The following is a 26,374-nucleotide window of genomic DNA, read 5'->3' as shown; positions in this document are numbered from 1 at the left end:
TTGTTGTATACTGATTACATGCTGAAATGAAAATTTTTAGAATATATTGAGTTAGTACCCTATTTTATGAAAATTAGTTATTACTTGTTACTTTTTACGTTTTTCAGTGTAGCCGTTAGAAAATATAAATTTGTATCGGGGCCCACCTTATGTACCTATGGACGGTGGTGTGCACTGCATTTCACACACGTCTCATTGAATCCCCAGTACAGTCCCGTGAGGTGGGTGGTGCTTGCTCCATTTTATGGGTTAAATTCTTGCTCCGAGTCTGTCCCCATCTAGCTCTGCCACAGTGTCAGTCAGCGAGGCCGAGCTGGGTGTGAGGCCAGAGACCTTCCTCCCTCCAGGCCCTTGCTCTGTCCCCACTGCAGAGGTGGCAGCCAGGGGACCTCACTCTCGTGAGAACGGCAGGTGTCCTCCTTTGAGGTCTGTTGCACCACTGTGTCCCGCCCTCTGTCTCCTACCACAGACTGCCTTCTCCCTCCATGACGTCCATCTCCCCTCCCTGGTGGGCCCTCATCCCCCCTTAGGGCAGGACTCTCTGGAGACCTGGACTCCCTGCAGTGCCTTGGGCACAGGTGAGGCCCATGCAGTGTGGCCTGATTCTCTGCTGATGGGAAGCATGTCAGGGATGCAGAGCAGCAGGTTCACCAGCAGGGGTCACTCCTCAGCTCGCACCCTGGGGTCTAGGCCTGACTGAGGGTCCTCTGCCCTTTCTGAAGCCTGTCCCAACTCTGTCTCTATGACTTTCCCCGAACTTAGGCCTGAAGCTGTTCTTTGATTACTTTGCAACCATCGTGCCGTGTGACTCCTGGGATTTGCTCATGAGGCAGTTGGGCCTCACGCAAAATGAGATCCTTCTGGTCAGAGAAGGGGTCCGGGTCCCTCGGGATGCCTTGTATGAAATGCTGGATACTTGGGTCAGCAACAAGGGACGGGAGGCCTCAGTCAACACCCTGCTGGACGCCTTGGAAACGCTGGGGCAAAGATTGGCAAAGGAGACAATTCAGGACCACCTGCTGGACTCGGGAAAGTATGTCTATGAAGATGGTGAAGCAGGCTCTGCTGTGTCCTGAGTGTTTGAGGACCTCAGCCTTTCAGTTGAAGACACTTTTTTATCCTAAAAGACTTGCACTTTTCATTTGTATTTGTTATTTGTATTTGTCATTCATGTTGATATGTATGCATTTAATGATGTGTAACATAATACACATCATTAAAGTGCAAACATATTGTGAATCTTCGTACTTTTATGTTTATATATATATATTTATATAAGTGTAAAAAAATTTTGCAAATATACTTTCTAGGTTGTTTATGTGGGTTACCTGGATGAGAGCTGGGAATCAAAAACAATTAGAAATACAAAAGGAGGAAATTCCCTGGCAGTTCAGTGGTTAGGACTCTGCGTTTTCACTGCTGAGGTCCCAGGTTCAATCCCTGGTCGGGGAATTAAGATACCAAAAGCTGCGAGGCAAAAAAAACAAAACAACAACAACAAAAAAAGCAAAAAAAAAGGAAAGGAGAAAAAGCCCACTGTGGGGAGAGCACTGATAGCATCTTCTCCCTCAAAGGAAGTTTGGTCACTTTTGGATGCCTGGTGACTTCTCCAGGGCCCACTTTAAACATGTCAATTTTATAGCTGTGTGAATAGTTACATTTTTTATAGGTAGGAGTTTACATCTGAGCAGAGAGTGAGGAGAAGTGGCATCCACGTGCAGCCCTGCATCTGGGGTCCGTGAACTGGGCTGTGGTGCCTGGGCCTCCTCCTGTTCACCTGAATTGGCTATATAAAGGATCTCATGGCCTTCTGCAGAAGAGACTCACACAAAACTACCAGCTCTTAAATACTGTGAGAATTGACCTAAAATGGCTGCTATATTAAGGTTTGGTCCTTTTATTGCTTTTTAAAAATATCTTTCTGCCATTAAACCCTTCTCCATAGTGTTCCAACTGCTGCAGGATAATTTAATGGTGGAAGCAATTCTCGGGGGTTTTTGGTCTATTCCATCTCAAAGCTTTGTGTGTTGTCTTCCCTAAGGTTGATGTGGCTAATGTGGCCAAAACTGGAACTGCCTGAATCTAGGCACATCAGGATATAGCATGTGGAGTCCACTTGAGTTTCTAGAAGGGCCGACCCTGTGGTCTTGGTGCTATATGCCCCTGGCCCTGATGTCCCTCCCTTTTCTGGAAGTCAGGTGTTTCCTGCCTTTGCTGTTCCTTCTGTGCAGGACACTTTGCCTTCATCTTCAGTGGGAAGTATAAATGGATTCTTGTCAATCAGGTGTTGGGTCACTTGTCCCTTTCTCAGAAGACTTCCTTCAGTGCCAATCTAAAGTATTAGCCTTGCCAGTGTCTGTCAGCTATATTCACTTGTTCGCATGTTTATTGTGTGTTTTACCAATGAGAATCTTTAAGAAACGTGAACTTGCATCCTGTATTGCTTCATGCCAGTGCAAATATGATACTTTTGAAGTTTTACTTGAAAATTGGATGTCTGTTCAAGTCTCTTCTCAATGAGAGGACCCCTTCTTGAAGATTTTGTTAGAAATATCAAGCAATACAGGAAATATCATTAGGTATAAAATACTCATGTGTTTATGAATTTGTGACCAAATTATGCAATGTTATATTTAAAATTTTATAATTTTATATAAATATGCATTTTTATGAATTGGTGACCAAATTAAATATGCAATTTTATATAATTTTATGTGTGTTTTTTTCCTCCATCCTCCTGTCCTCCTGTAGAACAGTGCTGAGTGACACAGGTACAGGGGTGTGTGTTCTTGCTGTGTGACCCGCTCCATCCTTCTCCCTTTTATGCCTCGGGCTCAAGCTCGCCCTGCATGGGTGTCTCCTGCTCTGACTCTGGATTTCTGGGCACCAGGTTCCTGGGGGACTGCAATCCAGCTCCTCCTCCCTGCCCTTCCCCTGGGGGAGGACCCCAGCCTGGCGCGGCTTCCCCACAGCCTCCGCAGGTGATGTCTCTGGGCCACACCTGGGCCTGTTGGGCTCCCTAGAGGTGCAGACCGGCTCTGACAGAGCTGCTGGGAAGGGGGGGTGGGGCCCTGCTTGCTGGGGTCATTCTGTGACCCCTCACCTGGGGGCCTCCTGCAACTCCTGGGCCATCTTCCCTTTCTCTCCCCGCTGGCCTTTCTGCATCCTCATCAGTGGGCCCAGTGGCTCAGCCCTGCAACCTCATGGAGCCCCAGTTCCCTTCCCCTGGACCTTAGGGTCTGGCTCTCCCACCCACCAGAGTTCCTGGGAGGCCCCATGGTCCCACCCCTGTCCCCTTCCCCAGAGTGAGGGTGCTGGGTGCAGAGCTGCACACTCCCTTGGGCCCCCCTCCTGCCACTGCCCCTGCCTGTGAGTTACTACATATTACATCAGGATTGGGAAGAAAAATATTTTAGATCACAAATCAGGAGTAAGAGGTGAATTTATAATTACTTTAAAATAAATTCTTGAAAAGAAATTTTGCCTGTATGAGGCCCTTGTATCGAATCATCTGAATTGTCCTTGAACTGGGCAGTCTGATTGGGCCTCCATCTGTTTCTGTGTCTGTCAAAGTTTTACTGGAGCCTGCGGGGTGAGAAGGTGAAGGTGTTAGGGGCGATATTCCATGGTCAATAGGCTTTATTTCACAGTCCACTTGGGATGAACCTGAGCAGTTTTGCAGGATACGTAAAAGCCCGTATTACTAGAAATTACTCTAAAACTTAGTGTTTTAAAAACCACAGCCTTTATTACATCACCATTTCTATGGATCAGGAATCCAGGCCCAGCATAGTTGGGTTCTCTATTCTGGGTCTCACAAGACTGGGGCTGCGGTCACTGCAAGACCTGAGTGGGGAAGGACAAGCTTCCAAGCTCACACACAAGGTGGTGGCAGGATTCAGTTCTTGGGGGGCAGTTGGCAGGAGGCTACCCTGGGTCTTTGTGCTGTGAGCCTCTCCATAGGGCTGCACACCACATAGCAGCTTCTTTCATCAGAGCGAGAGAGCAGGGAGAGACTGGGGGGAGTGTCAGGGTGACTGAAGTCACCGTCCTTCTACCCTGATCTTGAAAGAGACGTCCCACTACTTCTGCTGTTCCATTTCTCAATATTTTGTTTGAAACCCTGACAGGTCTGAGATCCTACTAGTGAGTTAACAAGTTACCTTGCCACAGTTATATACGGGAGTCCTTGTGTGTCTGTGTAGACCTGGGTAGCATGTATGTATTTGTATCCATGTACGTGTGTATATGTATGTATACAAACATACATGCTAGCAGACTATACACACACCATCACGTCGTGCAATTTCTGGATCAAGGATCAGACTATTTAGTTGCCAAGCAAACTTAGCCCCGGTTACCCAAGCCCCAGGTCCCCATGGAGTGAGGGGGTAGAGACAGACATACCTGAGCATGCAGTGGGGTTTATGCCACTGGAGAGGAATCCCATATCATGAAACTCAGAGCTTATATAGATGGTTGACACACCTGCGCCTGCTCTCCTCCTCAGTAAAAAAGATCATATATTTTACCCTGCAATAGAAACAGTCTCTTGGAGGAGAGAAGCCTAGAATGTGAGCACATGCCCCTGACAGGGAGGGAACAGCCTCTAAATCCCTCCAGGGAGGTAGCCAATCTCTACCTTCTAAGGCATGTTTACCACTCAAAGAGCCTTTAAACCAAGTAGCCCACAATCTTTGCTCAGAAAGCTTAAACTTTAAGCAAATCTGAAAAATGTCATCATGTCCATTTTATAAAGGCAAAACAATAGTATGAAAGGCCAGAAATTCATCCCAAGTAGTAAAGAAGATAACCAGCGTGCACACAGCCTCATGGCCTGGATGTTAAACATTCACTCTGGAATTTCATGAAATACAGATAAACTTCTGAACCCACACTATCTTGAGATTGGACAAATAGAAAACTCATTTTTAAAAACAGATTTCCACAAAAGCGTTAAGTGACTTTTCACCCACCCCTTTCCTGTGTCCTGAGTCATCTTTGCCATTTTTGGATTCCTCATACCCAGGTTTTACCATCTTTCATCACTTGTCTGCTGGTCTTCAGGTTTCCTCTTCTCTGTCCTTGTGGGCGCACCTCATGTTCTCCCTGCTGAATCACTGCAAAAGGTCTTTCATTTTGAAAGCTGTCTCTCTCCTCCACTTACTCTTATAATCCTGTAGGAGCTCTGGAATCTTGCTGATCCAAACCACTTCCCAGGATTTCCACCCCTCCCCATGCCTCCCCCTGGAGAGTGTCCAAACAATGTCCTATTAAGTGGCTTTTGCTCCATTCTCTGAGTCGCTGAAACCATTTCCAAACGAACGACCATTTTAATCCACCTATTAGCCTAGTTAAATAATCATGGATTATAGAAACATATGCACACCAAAATGTTTCTTGTAGTATTATTCAAATGTCAAAAACTTCAAAATAATTAAAATGTTCCCAATGGGATTCTGGTTAAATTACTGGTGTTAACACTCATGCAGTATGTTAGGGAGTTATTAAAAGTAATACTGTAGCAAAATAATTAATGAAATGAAAAAATGTTCAAAATATGTTAAGTGGAAAAAATAAGATTATTAATAGTATTTACATGTGGTGGTTTTAAGACAGGTGCACAAATTCTTTGATATTTTTCTTTCAGAAGAAAAAATACCTGTCTGGATGACAGATCATCCAGACAGAAAATTAATAAGGAAACACAAGCTTTAAATGACAGAAAAGACCAGATAGATTTAATTAATATTTATAGGACATTCCATCCAAAAACTCAGATTACATTTTCTTCTCAAGTGCACACGGTACATTCTCCAGGATAGATCACATCTTGGGTCACAAATCAAGCCTCGATAAATTTAAGAAAATTCAAATCGTATCAAGCATCTCTTCCGACCACAACACTATGAGATTAGAAATCAATTACAGGGGGAAAAAACGTAAAAAACACAAACACATGGAGGCTAAACAATACATTAGTAAATAACCAAGAGATCACAGAAGACATCAAAGAGGAAATAAAAAAATACCTAGAGATAAATTACAGCAAAAGCACGTTGATCCAAAACCTATGGGATGCAGCAAAAGCAGTTCTAACAGGGAAGTTTATAGCAATAAAAGCCTACCTCAAGAAATAAGAAAAATCTCCAATAAACAATCTAACCTTACACCTAAAGCAACTGGCGAAAGAAGAACAAAAAACCTTCAAAGTTAGCAGAAGGAAAGAAATCATAAAGATCAGAGCAGAAGTAAATGAAATAGAAACAAAGAAAACAATAGCAAAGATCAATAAAATTAAAAGCAGGTTCTTTGAGAAGATAAACAAAATTGATAAACCTTTAGCCAGACTCATCAAGAAAAAGAGGGAGAGGACTCAAATCAATAAAATTAGAAATGAAAAAGAAGAAGTTACAACAGACACCACAGATATACAAAGCATCCTAAGAGCAACTCTATGTCAATAAAATAGACAACCTGGAAGAAATGGACAAATTCTTAGAAAGGTATAACCTTCCAAGACTGAATCAGGAAGAAATAGGAACAGACCAATCACAAGTAATGAAGTTGAAACTGTGATTAAAAGTCTTCCAACAAACAAAAGTCCAGGCCCAGATGGCTTCACAGGTGAATTCTATCAAACATTTAGAGACGAGCTAACACCCATGCTTCTCAAACTCTTCCAAAAAATTGTAGAGGAAGGAACACTCCCAAACTCATTCTATGAGGCCACCATCACCCTGATACCAAAACCAGACAAAGATGCTACAAAAAACATAAATTACAGACCTATATCACTGATGAATATAGATGCAAAACTCCTCAACAAAATACTAGCAAACACAATCCAACAACACATTAAAAGGATCATACACCATGATCAAGTGGGATTCATCCCAGGGATGCAAGGATTCTTCAATATATGCGAATCAATCAATGTGATACACCATATTAACAAATGGAAGAAAAAAACCCATATGATCATCTCAATAGATGAAGAAAAAACTTTTGACAAAATTCAACACCCATTTATGATAAAAACTCTCCAGAAAGTGGGCATAGAGGGAACCTACTTCAACATAATAAAGGCCATATGTGACAAACCCACAGCAAACATCATTCTCAGTGGTGAAAAACTGGAAGCATTTCCTCTAAGATCAGGAACAAGACAAGGATGTCCATTCTAGCCACTATTATTCAACATAGTTTTGGAAGTCCTAGCCATGGAAATCAGAGAAGAAAAAGTAATAAAGGAATACAAATTGGAAAAGAAGAAGTAAAACTGTCACTGTTTGCAGATGACATGATACTATACATAGAGAATCTTAAAGATGCCACCAGAAAATAACTAGACTAATCTATGAATTTGGTAAAGTTGCAGGATACAAAATTAATGCACATAAATGTCTTGCATTCCTATACACTAACAACGAAAGATTAGAAAGAGAAATTAGGAAACAATCGCATTCACCACTGCAACAGAAAGAATAAAATACCTAGGAATAAACCTACCTAAGGAAGTAAAAGACCTGTATGCAGAAAACTATAAGACACTGATGAAAGAAATCAAAGATGACACAGAGAGATGGAGAGATATACCATGTTCTTGGGTGGAAGAATCAATATTGTGAAAATGTCTACACTACACAAAGCAATCTACAGATTCAATGCAATCCGTATCAAATAACCAGTGGCATTTTTTACAGAACTTGAACAAAAAATCTTAAAATTTGTATGGAGACACAAAAGACCCTGAATAGCCAAAGCAGTCTTGAGGGAAAAAAACGGAGCTGGAGGAATGACACTCCCTGACTTCAGACTATACTACAAAGCTACAGTAATCAAGACAATATGGTATTGGCACAAAAAGAGAAATATAGATCAATAGAACTGGATAGAAAGCCCAGAGATAAACCCACACACCTATGGTCAACTAACCTATGACAAAGGAGGCAAGGATATACAATGGAGAAAAGACAGTCTCTTCAATAAGTGGTGCTGGGAAAACTGGACAGCTACATGTAAAAGGATGAAATTAGAACACTCCCTAACACCATACACAAAAATAAACTCAAAATGGATTAGAGACCTAAATGTAAGACCAGACACTATAAAACTCTTAGAGGAAAACATAGGAAGAACACTCTTTGACATAAATCACAGCAAGATCTTTTTTGATCCACCTCCTAGAGTAATGGAAATAAAAACAAAAATAAACAAATGGGACCTAATGAAACTTCAAAGGTTTTGCACAGCAAAGGAAACCATAAACAAGACGAGAAGACAACCCTCAGAATGGGGGAAAAAATTTGCAAACAAATCAACAGACAAAGGAGTAATCTCCAAAATATATAAACAGCTCATGCAGCTCAATATTAAAAAAAAACACACAACCCAATCCAAAAATGGGCAGAAGACCTAAAGAGACATTTCCCCAAAGAGGACATACAGATGGCCAGGAAGCACATGAAAAGCTGCTCAACATCACTAGTTATTAGAGAAATGCAAATCAAAACTACAGTGAGGTATCACCTCACACCAGTTAGAATGGGCATCATCCGAAAATCTACAAACAACAAATGCTGGAGAGGGTGTGGAGAAAAGGGAACCCTCTTGCACTGTTGGTGGGAATGTGAATTGATACAGCCACTATGGAGAACAGTATGGAGGTTCCTTAAAAATCTATAAATAGAATTATCATATGACCCAGCAATCCCACTACTGGGCATATTCCCAGAGAAAACCATAATTCAAAAAGACACATGCACCCCAATGTTCATTGCAGCACTATTTACAATAGCCAGGTCATGGAAGCAACCTAAATGCCCATTGACAGATGAATGGATAAAGAAGATGTGGAATATTACTCAGCCTTAAAAAGGAATGAAATTGGGTCATTTGTAGAGATGTGGATGGATCTAGAGACTGTCATACAGAGTGAAGTAAGTCAGAAAGAGAAAAACAAATACTGTATATTAATGCATATATGTGGATCCTAGAAAAATGGTACAGATGAACTGGTTTGCAGAGCAGAAATAGAGACACAGATGTAGAGAATAAGTGTATGGACACCAAGGGGGAAAGTGGCGGGGGGGGTGTGGGGGTAGTGTGATGAATTGGGAGATTGGGATTGACATATATACACTAATATGTATAAAATGGATAACTAATAAGAACCTGCTGTATATAAATATAAATAAAATAAAATTCAAAAAAAAGGAAAAGAAAATACTGTTCTCTTCAAACCATAATTTATACCTTCAGTATATTGCGTGTTACTAAGTAAAGTAACCTTACTCATCTTTGCATTGTGAAAGAATACAGATATCTACTCAGTGAATGGATGAGGAAAATCTCTACCTCCATGGCCTTAAAAACTTATATTTTGTCTATATCCACAAATGATACTTTATGTATAACTTAGGACTTCTTAATGTCGTTGAATAAAGTTTTACAGATTACTAAAAAAAATAAAAATAAAAAAGGAACAAAATTGGGTCATTTGTAGAGACATGGATGGATCTAGAGACTGTCACACAGAGTGAAGTAAGTCAGAATGAGAAAAACAAACATCATATATTAACACGTATATGTGGAACCTAGAAAAATGGTACAGATGAACCATTAGAGACAGAGATGAACCAAATAGAGACACAGATGTAGAGAACAAACATATGGACACCAAGGGGGGAAAGTGGCGGTGGGGGTGGGGGTGGTGGGATGAATTGGGAGATTGGGATTGACATAGATACACTAATATGTATAAAATGGATGACTAATAAGAATCTGCTGTATAAAAAATAAAATAAAATTCATAAATTAAAAAAAAAGGTACACAGTGCAAAAGAACAGATGGTCAGTGTAAGGCAAGAGATGGAAATTCTAAGAAGGACCCAAAAGAAATGCCAGAGACAAAAAACACTTTAACAAAAATGAAGAATGCCTTCGGTGGACTTATTAGTAGACTGGACATGGCTGAGGAAATAATCTCTGAGCTTCAGGTTACCTCAGTAGAAACCCCCAAACTAAAAAGCAAAGAGAAAAGGACTGAAAAAAACAAAACAAAACAAAACCCAGGAGAGACTATCCAAGAGCAGTGGGATAACTAAAAACTATAACATAAACATAATGGTAATACCAGGAAGAGAAGAAAGAGAGCAAGGAACAGAAGAAATATTTGAGACTATAATGAATGATGATTTTCCCAAATTATTGTCAGACACCAAGCCACAGATGCAGAAGCTCAGAGTCTACCAAACAGGATAAATGACAAAAACTATACCTAGATATATCATATTTAAACTACAGAAAATCAAAGTTAAAGAAAAAATCCTGGAAAAAACCAGAGGAGAAAAAACAAAACCTTACCTGTAGGGGAGAGAAGATAAGAATTACAGCTGACATCTAAGAACCCATGCAAGCAAAAAGAGAGTGGAGTGAAATGCTTAATGTGCTCAGAAAAAACCCCCACCAAACTAGAATTCTGTACCCCATAAAATTATCCTTCAAAAGTGAAAGAGACCTAGAGACATTCTGGGACAAACAAAAATTGAGGGAATTTTTTGCCAATAGAATTGTATTGCAAGAAATATTAAGATCTTCAGAGAGAAGGAAAATGATATACTGACTCCAAACACACGCATACACCTAAATCTTAAAGCCCTTTACTCCCTACTCTCTGATTTTGATAATGACTCGGCCAGCTCTCAGGTTAGGAAACCTTTCTCTCTCTTATGAAACGTATCTTATCACCTCCAGTGTTATAGTGACCATCTCTCTCAGATCCATGTCTGCCTCCACTTTCCTCTTTCTCACTGGTGCAACCTAACCATGAGGACACAGGCCAAATACTGCTCGGGCCAAGTCTGAGTTCACACATCTAGTCCACCATCCACTGAGAAAACAATTTTGTCTTTATCAACAATTATCTTAGTGCTGGTTTGATCAGGGCCCACACAGTGAAAACTGGCTCTGGGAGCCTATAACCGGGGCAGTCCCTCAGCATGACATTCACTTGCCTCTGTTCTGTTGCCAAATTGTTGCAGGAGACAGAACGTGGGGCGCGAGAGGATGGTCACATCCCAGGTCTCAGGCAAGTCCCTGGGACGGCCGCCAAGTGTGGGTTCTTGGCTTCAAGCAGGAAAGAATTCAAGAGTGAGCCGTAGTAATGAGAAAGAAGGTTTATTCAGGGAGATACCCACTCCACAGACAGAGTATGGGCCATCTCGGAAGGCAAGAGTGGCACCAGGGTATGGGGTTGTCCGTTTTTACAGGGGTGGGTAATTTCATAGGCTGATACGTGTAAGGAATATTCCAGCTATTTGGGGGAAGGGGTGCGGATTTCTCGGAATTGGGCCACTGCCCACTTTTTGACCTTTATGGTCGGCCTTGGAACTGTCATGGCGCCTGTGGGTGTGTCATTTAGCATGCTGATGTGTTACTCAAGGCCTACTGGACTCGTCCGCCATCTTGGACCTATTTGGTTCTAATCAGTTTCTGTTGTGCCCTCGGGCTATGTCATTCTTTTAAAGGCTGTGCCCTGCCCCCTTCCTGTCTCGAAACCATCGGTCATATTTCCCACCACCCACGTAAATACCCCTAGAACAGGACAAGAACATCGTACTAGCGTTAGTGCAGGCATCTAAGAACCCATGTACATTCGGGGGAGGCACGTCTGGAGCCTGCTGTGCAGCCCTGTGCAGGGCCTGTGGGGCATCGGGGACAAGGCATGGCCTTTCCTTTCCTCAGGACAGTTCCAGCCACAGGGAGCTGAGGCAGAGACACAGAGACACCCCCCCTCTCCCCCACCACCTCCAAGGTCGCCAAGGTGAAAAGAGCCTGGAGGGGCTGCAAAGCAGAGGTGACAATGCCACGGGTGGCAGGGACACAGGTGGACATGGAGGGGAAAGTCCACACAGACAGGATCACAGATAAGATCAAGGTCAGAGAGATGGGAGGGAGGCGTGAAGTGAGGGAAGAGGAGGCTTCCTATTTTGAGGTCAGCCGTCTCTGCTTGAGGGATGCCGGATGTATCCAAGGTTGGGGGTGTGTGTGTGTGTGTGAGAGAGAGAGAGAGAGAGAGAGAGAGAGAGAGAGAGAGAGAACCAAATGTGAGAAGAGAGGAGGCCCTGTGTTCCAGTTCTTGGGCGGCATAAGACTCCATGGACCCTAGCTCTTCCCAGAGATGAGGGTCAGCTGGGAATTTCCTTGTCTTTTTTTTTTTTTTTTTTTTTGCCTCAAAGCAATGTATGCTTTAGACTCTTCTAGAACCAAATTTGATCCTCACTCTAGCTAGGTTTGTTGGATCAAGAGTCAACTCAAGCAATCTCCTTTATCCCCTCTAGAGCATACAACCCTTAAAACTGCCTTGCTTATCTTAAATTAAGCTGTAATTTGGTAAACTGACATCAGCTTCAGATCTGTCCTCAAGGTCTTCCTGTGGCTTGAGATCTGACTCTGAGGTTTATGACTTCTTTTTAACTGTGTAAAAAGACCACAGGGTGAGAATCCAGGCGTCAGGCTTCTCATCCAGGGCCAGACACTAAACAGCTGCACGATCCTGGGAAGTCACTTCCTTTCCTCTCCGACCTCACATTTACCCTTATTCAGGTAAATAAGGGTAAATGTGAATAAGGGTAAATATGAGGTTGGAGAGGAAAGGAAGGGACTAAATGACCTCTCAGGGACCCTCCAGTGGTGGCCCTGTGCTGCCTGACTGCACGCCTCAGAGACCAAATGTTCACCTGGAGAGTGGTCAGCAGGGGACCCAGTTCCCAACCTTGGGGCTGCTCACCTGCCCGCCCCTCCACCAAAGAGCTGGGGGACCTCCAGCAGGCCACGTCTACCTATCTTCATCTCACATTGCTCATCGGACAAGGATAATCAGAGATCTTACCCAGCAGGGCTTTTGTGAGAATTCAACGAGTGTCTATGTGTATAAAGACCGTGGCCCGTGGTAAAAGCTGTATTTCAGTACAAGCTCTCTTTAGTGTAATCATTACTCAGAAAGCTGATTTTAATTTAAAAAAAAAAACAAAAAAACCACATCCTCCAATAGTAATATCATAACCCAGGGCCTCACCTCTGTCAGAGGAAATCTATAGAGGAATCACATCACAGGCTCTCTGGAGGTGGGGCGAGGCGAGGGTGATGGGATCTCAGGCCATTTTCTTTTGGTTATTTAGGTCCCTGGTCTCACTTCCTCCACAGACGGTGAGCTCCCAGGAGCAGGGAAACATGGAGTCGTTTGTTTCCTTCCCCCAGGGCCCAGACTTTCCCAGAATGAAGAGCTCTTCAAGTATTGGGTTGACCAAAAAGTTCCTTCAGTTTTAAGTAAAAATGAGACACATTGTTTCATTTTCACCAAGAACTTTATTGAACAACATGTTCATTAACCAAATGAACTTTTTGGCCAACCCAATACTTGGTGGGTGCATAACAGCACCCTCCCCAGGACACAAAGGAGGTGAGCCTAGGGTTGGCCTCAGCATCCTGCCTAAGGACAGTTTCCAGGCTGAAGCTCAGGAAGGGACCCGACAGAGACCCCGTGGCCTCTTGAGGGAGTGAGAGGAGTTCCAGGAGGCTGAATGCAGGGCGAGACCTGGAGAAGAAAAGCTGCCCAGAGAGAGCTCTGGAGACGTGCAGAGGGGCCCATCCAGTGTGTGGGTGAGTGCTCATCTGTGCACGCGCGGGAGGGACCCACCCCCGGCTGAGAAGAGACCGCTGGAAACCAGCAGGCTGACAAGGATCGAGGCTCGCCCGGGGCTGGCACTGTTCATGCTGCCATTAACCAGAGTGGACAGACTGCATAATAGGGGTGCTGCCTAGATATCAGTGGTTAACTACTGACTAACCCTTAATACTTAACTGAACTCCAATGACTTAGTAATGAAGTTCTTCTAGCTTAACACTGAAATGGTCTTTATATTTTACTTTTAAAAATAAACTTTCCTATTTTCCCCCTCTCCTTCTCAGTTCCTCTCTAGAGACTTCAGACCCAGTACACTTTTCCTCTCTGAGTTATAGTTTCTCATCTGTAAACTGGAATTAGCTCACCTCCCCTAAATGTCCAACATGGTTGTCTAAAGTGTTAGCACACTGGGGTGTTAAGTACAACGTAGACCCTTTCTTCCTTTCCCCCCTTCTCACATACACCTGAAGAGGAACTGGCAGGAGATGCTATTCCCAGGGCAAAATATACCTGCTATTATAAAGATGGTCATGGGCTTCCCTGGTGGCGCAGTGGTTGAGGGTCCGCCTGCCAATGCAGGGGACACGGGTTCGTGCCCCGGTCCGGGAGGATCCCACATGTCACGGAGCGGCTGGGCCCGTGAGCCATGGCCGCTGGGCCTGCGCGTCCGGAGCCTGTGCTCCGCAGCGGGAGAGGCCACAGCAGTGAGAGGCCCGCGTACCGCAAAAAACAGAAACAAAAACAAACAAAGAAAAAGATGGTCAGGCCAGAAATGTATTCCTTCTGAATCTCATTTTCTCTATATTAAACACAGGTTAAAAACCATCCCTATCTCCCTGAGTTGTTAGGAAAATTACACTGAATAACGGATGCCCAATCCCTGGTTGAGTGCAGGATACAGCTGCCCGACGGCACATGCTCCGTGCATGTCACTGGCCCTACTCCTCCAGCCCTGACACAGAAGGTTGGAGCCATGCTTCTCTCCATCCCTGGCTGAGGGGAAGTGGTCCAAGGACAGAGACTGAGGCCTTCTTAGCAGGGGCCGTGGTGACCAGCCACGTGCAGCCTCATGGATGGATACCTTTACCCTTCAAACTGCACCTGTGCAAGGCGCTCACCAGAGGGACAGCTGAGAGCACTTGGGCTCACCAGGCCCGAGGCCCTGCACTGCCATCCCGACACCACCTGACGTTGGGCTCCTCTAAGTTCCTCCATGACCCCCCCAGCACAGCACTCCACCCTGTGCTTCAGAAGCTCCTGCCCCACCCCAGGGAGCCCACAGCACAGTGCCAATACATGCAGGTGGCAGCCACTGCGGGGCTGGGGGGTGGGAGACCACGTACCCTGTGGCCCTCCCAGCACCAGCGTGACCGACACCAGCCCTGAGGATGGGATTCGTCCTCCCACACAGCCTCACATAGCGCCCACACAGCTCTCAGCAGCTTCAGAGGGCCCTGCAGACGTTCACTTCCTCCCGTTTTACAGCGGGAAGCAGGGGTACACAGGGTCCCAGAGCTGGAAGGAGCAGAGCAGGCCTGCAGTCTCCAGCTGCAGTCCCAAGACTCCTGTGGCCTGACTGAGCCTCTGAGCCTCTGAACCTCACAGTTCCCACTTTGAAAGAGAGAAACCTGGGGTAGAAGACCTACAACAGAAATGGGGCCCCATCACATGTGCAGAACAGGGACCTGGGTGAGGACCAAGCTCAGCTCTGCAGCTCATCTCATGTCATCCTTCCAAGAGCCCAAAGACATGGGCCTCATCTCATGCCAGGCAGGGCTGGGGGCAGTAACTGGCCCTGGGTGACACCATTCAAGTGCAGAGCTGGGACCGCTGTCCCCCTGTCCCCTCCCCTGCTGCCTAACCTGCGGTCTCCTGGCCACCCACTCCCAGTCTCAGAAATCTCCTGGATCCTTGAAAATCTCTACTGGCACTGAGGAATCAAAACCACAGCACTGTGGTGCCCCATATTTACTTTAGACAAGCAGAGAAGCAAAGTTCAGTGTGGCAAGGGTGCAGGGAAACAGGCACACCTGTGGACTCTTGATGTGAGTTAAAATGGTCCAGCCTTCTTTTGGAGAACAGTTTGTTGTTATCTAAAACATTTTAAAATCATTTATGCCACTGATGAAACAATTCCACTTCTAAGGAGTTATGTAATAGACTGGTACACAAGTCTATATGGATATGTGATATGTACAAGTGTATTTACTACCATGCTGTTGGAATTAGCAAAAACATAAATAGGATATAGTTGAAACAACTATCCAGAACAGGGGAGAGTAAAAGTGTGGTTCATTCAAACAATAAAGTACTCTGCCATTATTTAAAAGAATAAGAAACAGCTTCCCTGATGGCGCAGTGGTTGAGAGTCCGCCTGTCGATGCAGGGGACGCGGGTTCGTGCCCCGGTCCGGGAAGATCCCACATGCCGCGGAGCGGCTGGGCCCGTGAGACATGGCCGCTGAGCCTGCGCGTCTGGAGCAAGACTAAATCAATGTACTTATAAAAACATCTAATATAATTTGTTATTGGCTTCAGATTTTCCAGAATGATGGCACATATAAATGCATAGAAATGGCAGGACTTATTGGGGGCCCAAGTGGAATTTTTTTCCATAGACATTTAAAATTATTTGTTAAGTAATGACCAATTTACCATTGAATTGCTAAGACGATTTTATGTATAAGCAAAGGACTGTATTTTACTATTGTGAATTAACTTTGGCCTCTATAATTTTATAAATTTAAAGCTCTACATCATAGAATATTTTGGACATGTTAGACAGTTATTTTTCTTTCTTTTTTTTTGAATTGAAGTAACACTGGTTTATAATATTACATAGGTTTCATGTGTACTGCATTATACTTCTACTTCTATATACACTACAGCATGCAAGTGAGATCCACAAGAAAGAATGTGGCCTGGATGTGATTACAGAGCTCAAACACTATTTTATAGATAAATAAACTGTGTATTATTTATTTTCATGACTCTCTGAATGTCTCTCCATGGCAGCAGGGCCCTGATTTCACAATTCCATGTCACTATCCACATTGGGGCAAGGCTGTGCTTCCTGCCACCAGGCTCAGACATATGTCCAGGTCACCCTAGACTGCCCCATCTCTCTAGTTTATCAGGACTAAGCTGTTTCCAAGCCCCCATCCCACTCCTCACAGTTCCCAGCATCTTCCTCTATTCTCCATCTCATCCACCAGGATCTGGGTTGGGCCTCTGATACCTGTAGGCTGTTGCCATGGACTCCACAGTGCTGTTCCCAAGCTCATGTCCCTCTCCTCTTCCTGGAGCCGCACAGAATCATGGGAGGCATTTTGTTCACTGAAAGGAACTTGGCACTGGCCTTGAGTAAAGTGCAGAATCGGTGCCTGGGCTCTGTGAGAGCATTTGAAGACAATGCGTGAGGGAAAAAAAACTCTGTTGCTGTGTCAGGGATGATATTATCAACATAGTTCAGAATTAACAATGCAAAAAAATTTTTAAACAAAAAAATCTTTATTATACAATCTTTCTCCTTTGAAAGAAAATGCACTCAGGAGTGAGCATGAAATCAGAAGCACGACTGGTGTTTGTTGGGCTGTGAGCCTCAGCTACTTTTGCCAAAACATGCTAACTGGATGGGTCTGGTGCCCTGTGCGCTGGACTGCTGGCCGGATTCCATAATACAGGGCAGCTCGCATGGGCCAACCGTGCCTGTGCTCGGCGGGCAAGGCTGACCCCCCTCCTGTCCTCATGGGGCAGTGGGAGGGACAGATTAAAGACATATTTCCATGGATTACACTTCAGAGGGGCGCTAGGCAGGAGAATGGTGCTGATTTTCTCGATTGCAGTCCAACCCCACCTCCTCTTCCATCTTCCTGGCCTCCTCCAATCCTCCTGGATTTAACACCAATTAATCCTCTACTCCAGCCCCTTACCTAGTTCTTCCAAGAATTTGTTTTGTTCTTGGCTAGAAATGGGAGGGGAAAAAAAACCCAAAAAACTTTCTGGTTTGTTCAAATACTCTGCATGATCAGGGATTTCCTGCTTAAAAATACAGGATGTAGCAGCAGAACACTACATTTTATTCTCTTTTACTTCCTTTTAATAGTTAAAAATATCACAAGGTGCTTTGGCCGAAAGCCAAACTTGTTCAAACTCTGTGACTCTATCCTATAAAGCGATAATCACAGAGACTCTGCAGAGCTCCACCCTCTCACCCCACCTCACACAAACCCCAGACCCTAGCTGGGACCTAGGCCAGGCTGCATTTCTTGGTCAGTCTGCTCAAGATGGACACTTACATAATTTTTATCTTCTTATAAGCAAAAGCAGAAAATCTGGAAATTATTTTTCCTAAAGCAAAGCAAGGCACATTCAGGGGATGGTTAAAACGGCAATAGTTTCATACTAATTACTTTTCTAGATCATTATTTTTCTAAAATCATGATATTGGATGCTTAATACATGGTACCATTCAGTAAGTTCATTCTGTTACTGCTGAATCACAGTGATTACTGTAAATGTTGGTAAGCAGTTGACTCTTCAGGAAACTGGCTGGAATTTCCCTTTCAAAAATGTTGTCTCGGGTCTAAAAAATTTTAGTATTTTTCACGGTAGTGCTTGCTTACAAGCATTTGGTTTGTTGGGAGAAATAATTACATGAAAGTAGATTCTATCATACTAAAAAGGCTTCTCTTATAAACAGGGTAGAGCATTGTACATTTAAAAACAATATTTATATTTTAAGTTAGACATATTTGCTGTGGAAGATTAAAATGATACATATATACAGAAATCTCACTGTTTTTCCATTATCTAGATATATCACCCTCAGCATATTAGTGCATTTCATTAGACATAGATGAATAAACAGAAGGGAGGGACAGAGGTGGGAAGGGAAGAGTGAGGTTGAGTGATTCATTGGTATCCGGTCCTCATTGCATCATGTACACTGTAATTGTTATCTATTGCTGCCTACATATCTCCTGAAAATGTTGAAGCTTAAAACTACAAGCATTTATCCGACTGGGGCTGGAGGGTCTACTGCCCAGATGGCTCATCACATGGCTACTGAAGAAGCCTCCATTGCTTGCTGGCTCTTGGCAGGAGGACTCAGTCACTTGCTGCAGGGATTTCTCCATAGGACTGCTTGAATATCCTCATGTCAGGGCAGTTGGCCACCCCAGAGAGAGTGATCTAACAGAGAGAGGAAGGAGGAAACCACAATGCCTTTAATGATCTAGTCTTAGGAGTCACACACTGCCACTTCTGTTGTACCCTATTCATTACAGGCAAGTTACTGATTTTAGCTTATGCTCAGCTGAACCATTTGAAGAGAATGATAAAAAAAATTTTGAACTTCTCCTAAAACCGCAAAATATATACTCTATTTAATCCTCTCATGTTTTCCTCCTGCCATATTTTGATCATGCTGTGTATCATTAATTATCTTGCTACATTATTTTAATAACTCTCTAATATTACACTATCATTTACTCAACCAGAATCCTATAGGGATTCTTGCAATGTGCTTGATATCTTATATAATGCTTCAAGAAACATTTTTGTACATAAATGTTTTTATAATCTATGATTATTTCCTTAGGTTAATTCTTTAGACTACTAGGGTAGAGCAAAATGGTCATTAGTGTAAGAAAGGTTTTGGTGACCCAGAGAAATGAAGCAAAAGCCACCTGGCAAGACATTGCCTGAACACTCTCTAGGAGGCTTGGAGAGGGTTAGAAATCCTGGGACGTGATTTGTTATTTATTTATTTTGATTTTTATTTTATTTATTTATTTTTTATACAGCAGGTTCTTATTAGTTATCTAGTTTATATATATTAGTGTATATATGTCAATTGCAATCTCCCAATTCATCCCACCACCACCACCTGCCCCCCACTTTCCCCCCTTGGTGTCCATACGTTTGTTCTCTACACCTGTGTCTCTATTTCTGCCTTGCAAACCGGTTCATCTGTACCATTTTTCTAGGTTCCACATATATGCGTTAATACATGATTTGTGGAAGTCATGTAGAAATAGTAGAAATTAATAAATTGGGTCTACAAATGACCCAATTTTATTCCTTTTTATGGCTGAGTAATATTCCATTGTATATATGTACCACATCTTCTTTATCCATTCATCTGTTAATGGGCATTTAGGTTACTTCCATGTCCTAGCTATTGTAAATAGTCTGCAATGAACATTGGGGTGCATGTGTCTTTTTGAATTATAGTTTTCTCTGGGTATATGCCCAGTAGTGGGATTGCTGGGTCATACGGTAATTCTATTTTTAGATTTTTAAGGAACCTCCATACTGTTCTCCATAGTGGCTGCACCAATTTACATTCCCACCAACAGTGTAGAGGAGGGTTCCCTTTTCTCCACACCCTCTCCAGCATTTATGATTTGTAGACTTTTTGATGATTGTCATTCGGACTGGTGTGAAGTGATATCTCTTTGTAGTTTTGATTTGCGTTTCTCTAATAATCAGCAATGTGGAGCATCTTTTCATATGCCTGTTGGTCACCTGTATGTCTTCTTTGGAGAAATGTCTATTTAGGTCTTCTACCCATTTTTTGATTGGGTTGTTCCTTTATTTTGATATTGAGTTGTATGAGCTGTTTGTCTATTTTGGAAAGTAACCCCTTGTTGGTCACATTGTTGCAAATTTTTTCTTACAGTCTGTAGGTTGTCTTTTCATTTTGTTATGGTTTCTTTTGTTGTGTAAAAGCTTTTAAGTTTGATTAGGTCCAATTTATTTTTGCTTTTATTTCTTTTGCCTTGGGAGACTAATCTAAGAAAATATTGCTATGATTTATGTCCGAGAATGTTTTGCCTATGTTCTCTTCTAGGAGTTTTATGGTGTCATGTCTTATATTTATGTCTTTAAACAATTTTGAGTTTACTTTTGTGTATGGTGTGAGGGAGTGTTCTAATTCCATTGATTTACATAAGGCTTTCCAGCTTTCCCAGCACCACTTGCTGAAGAGACTCTCCTTTCTCCACTGTATGATTCTTGCCTCATTTATCAAAGATTAATTGATTGTAGGTGTGTGGGTTTACTTCTGAGCTCTCTATTCAGTTCCATTGATCTATATGTCTGTTTTTGTGCCAATACCACACTTTTGCTTACTGTAGTGTTGTAGTGTTGTCTGAAATCTGGGTGAGTTATGCCTCCACCTTTGTTCTTTTTCCTCAGGATTGATTGCTTTGGCAATTCTGGGTCTTTTGTGGTTCCATATAAATGTTAGGATTATTTGTTCTAGTTCTGTGAAAAATGTCACAGCTAATTTGATAGGGATCACATTAAATTAAAGTCTGTAGACTGCTTTGGGTAGTATGGCCATTTTACCAGTATTAATTCTTCCAATCCAGGAGCGTGGGATATCTTTCCATTTCTTTGGATCATCTTCAATTTCCTTTACCAATGTTTTACAGTGCTCAGTCACCTCCTTGGTTAGGTTTTGCATATATTAAATATAAATGGCCTAAAAGAGGAACCAGAGGAAGGAAGTGGATGAGAGAAAAGACACTGAGAGGGAGTTGATGATTCTGCCTTGTTCTTGAATGAGCTAGCCCCTGCCTCCCATTTGCCCCACCCACCACTCTGGCCACCTTCATCGAGGACCTTAATAATTAGAAATAACAGCCATGGGGACTTCCCTGATGGTCCAGTGGTAAAGAATCCACCTTCCAATGCAGGGGGAACAGCGTTTGAACCCTGGTCAGGGAACTAAGATCCCACATGCCACGGGGCAACTAAGCCCATGCTCCACAACTACTGAGCTCACGCGCCTCAACTGCAGAGCATTGCGTGCTGCAAACTACAGAACCCACGTGCTCTGGAGCCGGTGCACAACAACTAGAGAAGAGAAAATCCTCACGCCACCACAACTAGAAAGAAAACGTGTGCGCCGCAACAAAGAGCCCGCGTGCCACAACAATCAGCCGGAGCACCGCAACAAAAGATCCCGCATGCCTCAGTGAAGATCCCACATGCCGCAACTAAGACCTGACACAGTCAAAAAATAAATAAATAGTAAGTGAATAAAAAAAATAAATATTAAAAAAAGAAATAACAGCCATATGGGAAGCTTAAATAGTCCCAGTGAAGAAAAAATGTATTGGGCCAAGCTTACGTCTCCATAAGATCAAGATCTATGATCAGTGAGCAAACTGTGTTAGACAACATATGTAAGACACAATGTGGAAATAAAAGAGATATCTGAAGTAAAAAATAGGGAGGTGGAATAAGAAAGATTTTATAGTAACAGAGTTGTCTGGTCAGAATACATGCAGTCTGCAAACAGAAAATAAAATAGAAGGTAATACATGTTTGTGTCAAGTGAGTAGGAGAGATAATAGCTACTATATTTCCAAGAAAGAAGAAATCTTTTGAATGAGATGGAATAAAGAATGAACCTTAAGGTAAATGCCATCATGATGGAGAAGATAAAATAGGACACTCCCTTTAAGAACGAGGTATAAAGTTCCAGTTATAAAGTAAATAAGTCCTAGAGATGTCATGTACAGCATGGAGACTATAATTAATAATACTGTATTGTATATTTGAAAGTTGCTAAGAGAGTATGGTATGGAATGGCCATCAAGGATCCCTCTGAAAATGTGGGCACAGGATCCAGAGAAGTCTGCTAGAACTCTTGATAGCCTGATGGTCCATTATGCCAGGAGCAACTTCTGCTCTAACTCTAAAACAGAAAGCAAGTGTGAAAGATACGACCATGTCCATTTAAAGAAGAAAACTGAGGATCGGAGAGGCCAAAACTTAGTCCCAGGGAGTAAAGAAGATAGAGCAGGTGCACACCACTTCACTGCCTGGATGTAACATGCCCACTACATGAAATTTCATTAAATAGTTTATATATACGTATATATATATATATATATATATATATATTTAGTTTTATTGAAAACCCATAGTATCTTGAGATTGGACAAGTCGTGGTATTTCTAGCACGTGTTCTGAATCCATTACTACAATAGTGTATTTTCATCCACCCCTTTCCTGAATCCCAAGTCATCTTTGCCCTTTTTCCTAGGCTGTACATATTCAGGTTTTATGGTCTTCCATTACTCGTCTGTGGTTTCTCGGGTTTCCTCTTTCTTCTCTACTCCTGTGGGCGCACTTCGTCCTTTCCCTGCTGAATCACTGTAAAGGGTCTGCTATTTGACAACTGTTCCTCTCCTCTACACATTGAACCCAGGACACCGGATCCATGCATTTAGCGTGTTTTGGTCCCACCAGCTGAGGACCATAGCCAGACAGCCACCAACCCCGCTCTGAACCAGGCTCCTTCGTATAGATTTTCCCTTTTAATAGAGAAGCGTTTCATAATAAGGGTTCTTTTCTCTTTCTTTTTATTTTGTGTCATCAAGTCTGAAATGTACTGTAACAAACCTTCCATGGAGCTTTTTAACGAAGTATTTGTACCTGCATCGTATTATCAAATGTTCACACCTCCTATAGGATAGAGAGCCCAGGACCACCAAATCACACAGTGTCAGAGCCAGCCTTTTCCTCCCAGTGCCAACTGACAAATTATTTTCACTGGAGCCGCCGGTGTCCCACTTCCTCCTTGGCATGAATAAGAGAGGAGGGACGTGGGCTTGAGAACAGCACAATGGAGTCCTTGGCAACAGCCTACAGATAGCAGAGGCCAAACCCAGACATTCCAGGATGAGATGGAGAGCAGAAGAAGATGATGGGAACTTGAGGAGAGGGATGAAGGTTTGGTACCTACTTGGTCCTGACAAACTAGAGAGATGGGACAGTCTGGAGTGACCTGGACATATGCCTCTGAGCCTGATGGCCCAAAGTGCAGCGTTGCCCAATGTGGATGGTGTCCTTGGATTGAGAAATCAGGGCCCTGTTATCATCAAAGGACATTCAGAGAGTCATGAAGATAAAATAGGCCAGGCACAGAGATGGAGGTATAGGGACAGCTGAAAGGGCCTGACCCACGTGGGGACCCCCCTCTTGGCCCATTTGGTTTAATGTGCCAATTAGTCTCCAGCAGTTCTGTTTCCCAAGGGCTTTATGGAATCTACAGGGAAGGAAAATCCTGAAGAAAGGCTGAAATGGGTTCCTCCAGCTTGCCTGACTGCAGGAGCAGTAGGGCTGAGACAAGATAACATGAAGTCCTGAGTGTGAAAGTCAGATGATGGACCTGAAACTACCAGAACATGCAAGGTGGTGATGGGGGAGGTCGGAAGCCTAATGGTGACCTGAATTCAGACCCAGCGATCAATGCCTCTGTGAACTTCATTCGGTCGACTCACCTGTTCATTGAGTGTCTGCTCCAGCCAGACACCTGGCTACAGAGATGCTAAGATCAAGGCCCTGACCAAGAAGCTTCGCACTGGGACAGAGCTGCAAAGTGACCCTGGGTGCAGTGAAACATATCAACTCAGTCAATGAGACTCTTGCGGTGGCGGTGGCGGGGGCGGGTGAGGGAGTAGCCGTGTGAGGAAAACGCCAAAGTCAGGGCAGGTTAGTTCAGAGTTTATAAACACGGGAGGCTTTGGCTCTGGAAAGGGGACGGGATCAGGACAGGTCCTGGGTTCGGACTCAACCTCACTACCCTGGTCACAGCTGAGGGCACAGTTTCTGGGAGTGGTCAGCTCCCACTTCGTCCCCCCAAACTCCTCACCACCACCTTCTGTGCCTGTCCTGGGAAGGACAGGATCCAGAAACAAACCACGTGCCCAGGGTAGCCAGAGGGTTAGTTCTATGTCCAGCCCCCCACCTTCCGGAGGTGTACCTAGAAGACGACGGCCTTTTATTCAGAGCCTCTCTGCCAACACATCACGTGTTTCAACAACGGTGTGCCTATTCGCTAGCTGGCTTCCGTTCTTTGCCCCGCCCAGGTGACTCAACGCCGCCGAATACAAAAGTCAGGACGGTCCACCCTCCCAAGAGAGTAAAGAGAGAGACAAGAGTGAGCTCCCGCACACCCCACGGGCGGCAGGGACGATCCAGAGCCCCACGAAAGACACTGTTGCTTCCTGATGGCTCTGCAGGCTGTCACGCCGCGGCGGCTGGGACAGCGAGCGCCCCGCCACAGCACGGGGCAGCGGGGACAGAGCCCACCGGCCGCCTCGGGCTCCCGAGCAGGGCGCCCCCCCGGTCCCAGGCCTCGGCTCCGGGGGCCCTTGGCTCTCATCTTTGTCGTCCTGGGTGCCCTGCTATCGGTGAGTCCCCGCCGCGGGTCCTGGCTGGGGGGAAGGATCGCCTGGTGGCTGGGAGGGGGCGGCAGAAGCGGGGGAGGGAGCGGGGTGGGGGGAGTGGGCAGGCGGACATGGCTGGGTGCCTGACCGGGTCACCCGCGCAGGACCAACAGTGGGCAGAATCGGGGGAAGGAACAGGGTCACGGCCCGGCAGGACCGACCCGGGCCCAGAGGGAGAAGAGCTCGCGCTCCCCTTCCCGGTCCGCGGCCCGGCTGGCCTTCTAAGCGGTCCCAGCAGTGTATTCCAGGCATTGGAGCAGGCAGTGTCAAGCTGGAAACTCCCTGGCAAGCTGCCTGGAGCGACAGAGAGATTGGCTGTCTTTTCTTTCTTTCTTTTTACTATTTTACACTTATGCTTAAATTCTAAAACATACTCATGGCAATTGATTAAACAGCAGCCCAAGAAGCAGGCTGCCTTCCCCACGTTTTGTTCTGACCCTTGAGTTTCAGCAGGAAGGAGGTTCCCAGTTCCTTCTAGTCACATTGCCTGCGAGGCTGCCCTTAAATGACCATCAGGCAGCCAGGAACTGGAGCCGCCCCTCCTTCCTTAGAGGTGGGTGATGCAAACAGGAAAACCCATGGTGATGCACATCCTAAAGACACTTCAAGTGGAAAGGCTCCACCCCTGCATGTTCCAGGTTCCTTATATGTTTAAAAAAAAAAAAAATTAAATGTGAAACCAACATTACAGGTGTCATGAAGTTTTAAATACTTTCATTTAACAAATTAATTCAAAATTCAGAGACGCAATAACATATAATCACAAAATGATTACAGAATTAATTTTTTTAAAAAATTAGTCTATACTAGACGAGACCCATGTTTAAGGCTGCTGCATGAATGAATCACTTTAGTACAACAGGTGTTTTTCCAGGTGAATGTGAGAATACCTGTGTAGACAAGGTCAAAATATGATCTTGATGGTTTGGGGAATGTGAGACCTAGGCCTCTGACATCCCAAACTCCCGTTCTCATCCCTTCTCATGGCTTTTTTAAAAATGCATTTACAGTCATGATCACTTTTGTTATATTCTGAGTTAATAACCAATTCCGTTAGATGTCTTAGGTCAGTACATGCGGATTTATCCTATTCTTTCTAACAGCATAACATTTTATTGTATAGGTAAAGCAGATGTGGGTGAACCAGTTTATTTCATTCTTGTCTTTCATGAATATCTTTCTAGATTATATCCTTGTTTGGTTTTTTTGTTTTTTTGTTTTTTTGCTAATTCCAACTGTACTGTAGTATATACCTTTGTATGTGTCATACATGCATGTGTACCGTCTACTGGGTAACTCCTTGGAAGTGAAATTGTTGTGTCAATGGGTAGGTAATATTATACTTTCGTTATATATAATGGCAAACTGTCCTCAAAAAAAAGGCCAGACCATTTTAACTCACATCAAGAGTCCACAGGTGTGCCTGTTTCCCT

At 43.8% G+C, this 26,374-nt stretch overlaps 1 protein-coding gene across 8 annotated transcripts in view; it reads left to right on the top strand.

Moving 5' to 3' along the window:
- The window catches only part of LOC113610180 (tumor necrosis factor receptor superfamily member 10B-like), a 105,922-nt gene that overhangs the window by 33,640 nt on the left and 45,908 nt on the right, over positions 1–26,374 (top strand). For 3 of the 8 annotated variants that reach the window (XM_027088058.1, XM_027088063.1, XM_027088064.1), the window contains exon 1: positions 24,649–24,905. The exons of 4 other annotated variants lie outside the window; for them this stretch is intronic. In XM_027088058.1, the coding sequence (XP_026943859.1) occupies positions 24,723–24,905 (183 nt within the window). In that variant the 5' untranslated portion in view covers positions 24,649–24,722. Of the gene's footprint in view, positions 1–24,646; positions 24,906–26,374 lie in introns of those variants that run through there. One more of the 8 variants, XM_027088061.1, reaches the window with a different exon arrangement.

Source organism: Aethalodelphis obliquidens, unplaced genomic scaffold (assembly GCF_003676395.1).
Source record: "Aethalodelphis obliquidens isolate GAN/ISIS:26980383/991018 unplaced genomic scaffold, ASM367639v1 scaffold61, whole genome shotgun sequence".
Classification (NCBI taxonomy): domain Eukaryota; kingdom Metazoa; phylum Chordata; class Mammalia; order Artiodactyla; family Delphinidae; genus Aethalodelphis; species Aethalodelphis obliquidens.
This window is presented reverse-complemented; position numbering and strand designations above follow the sequence as displayed.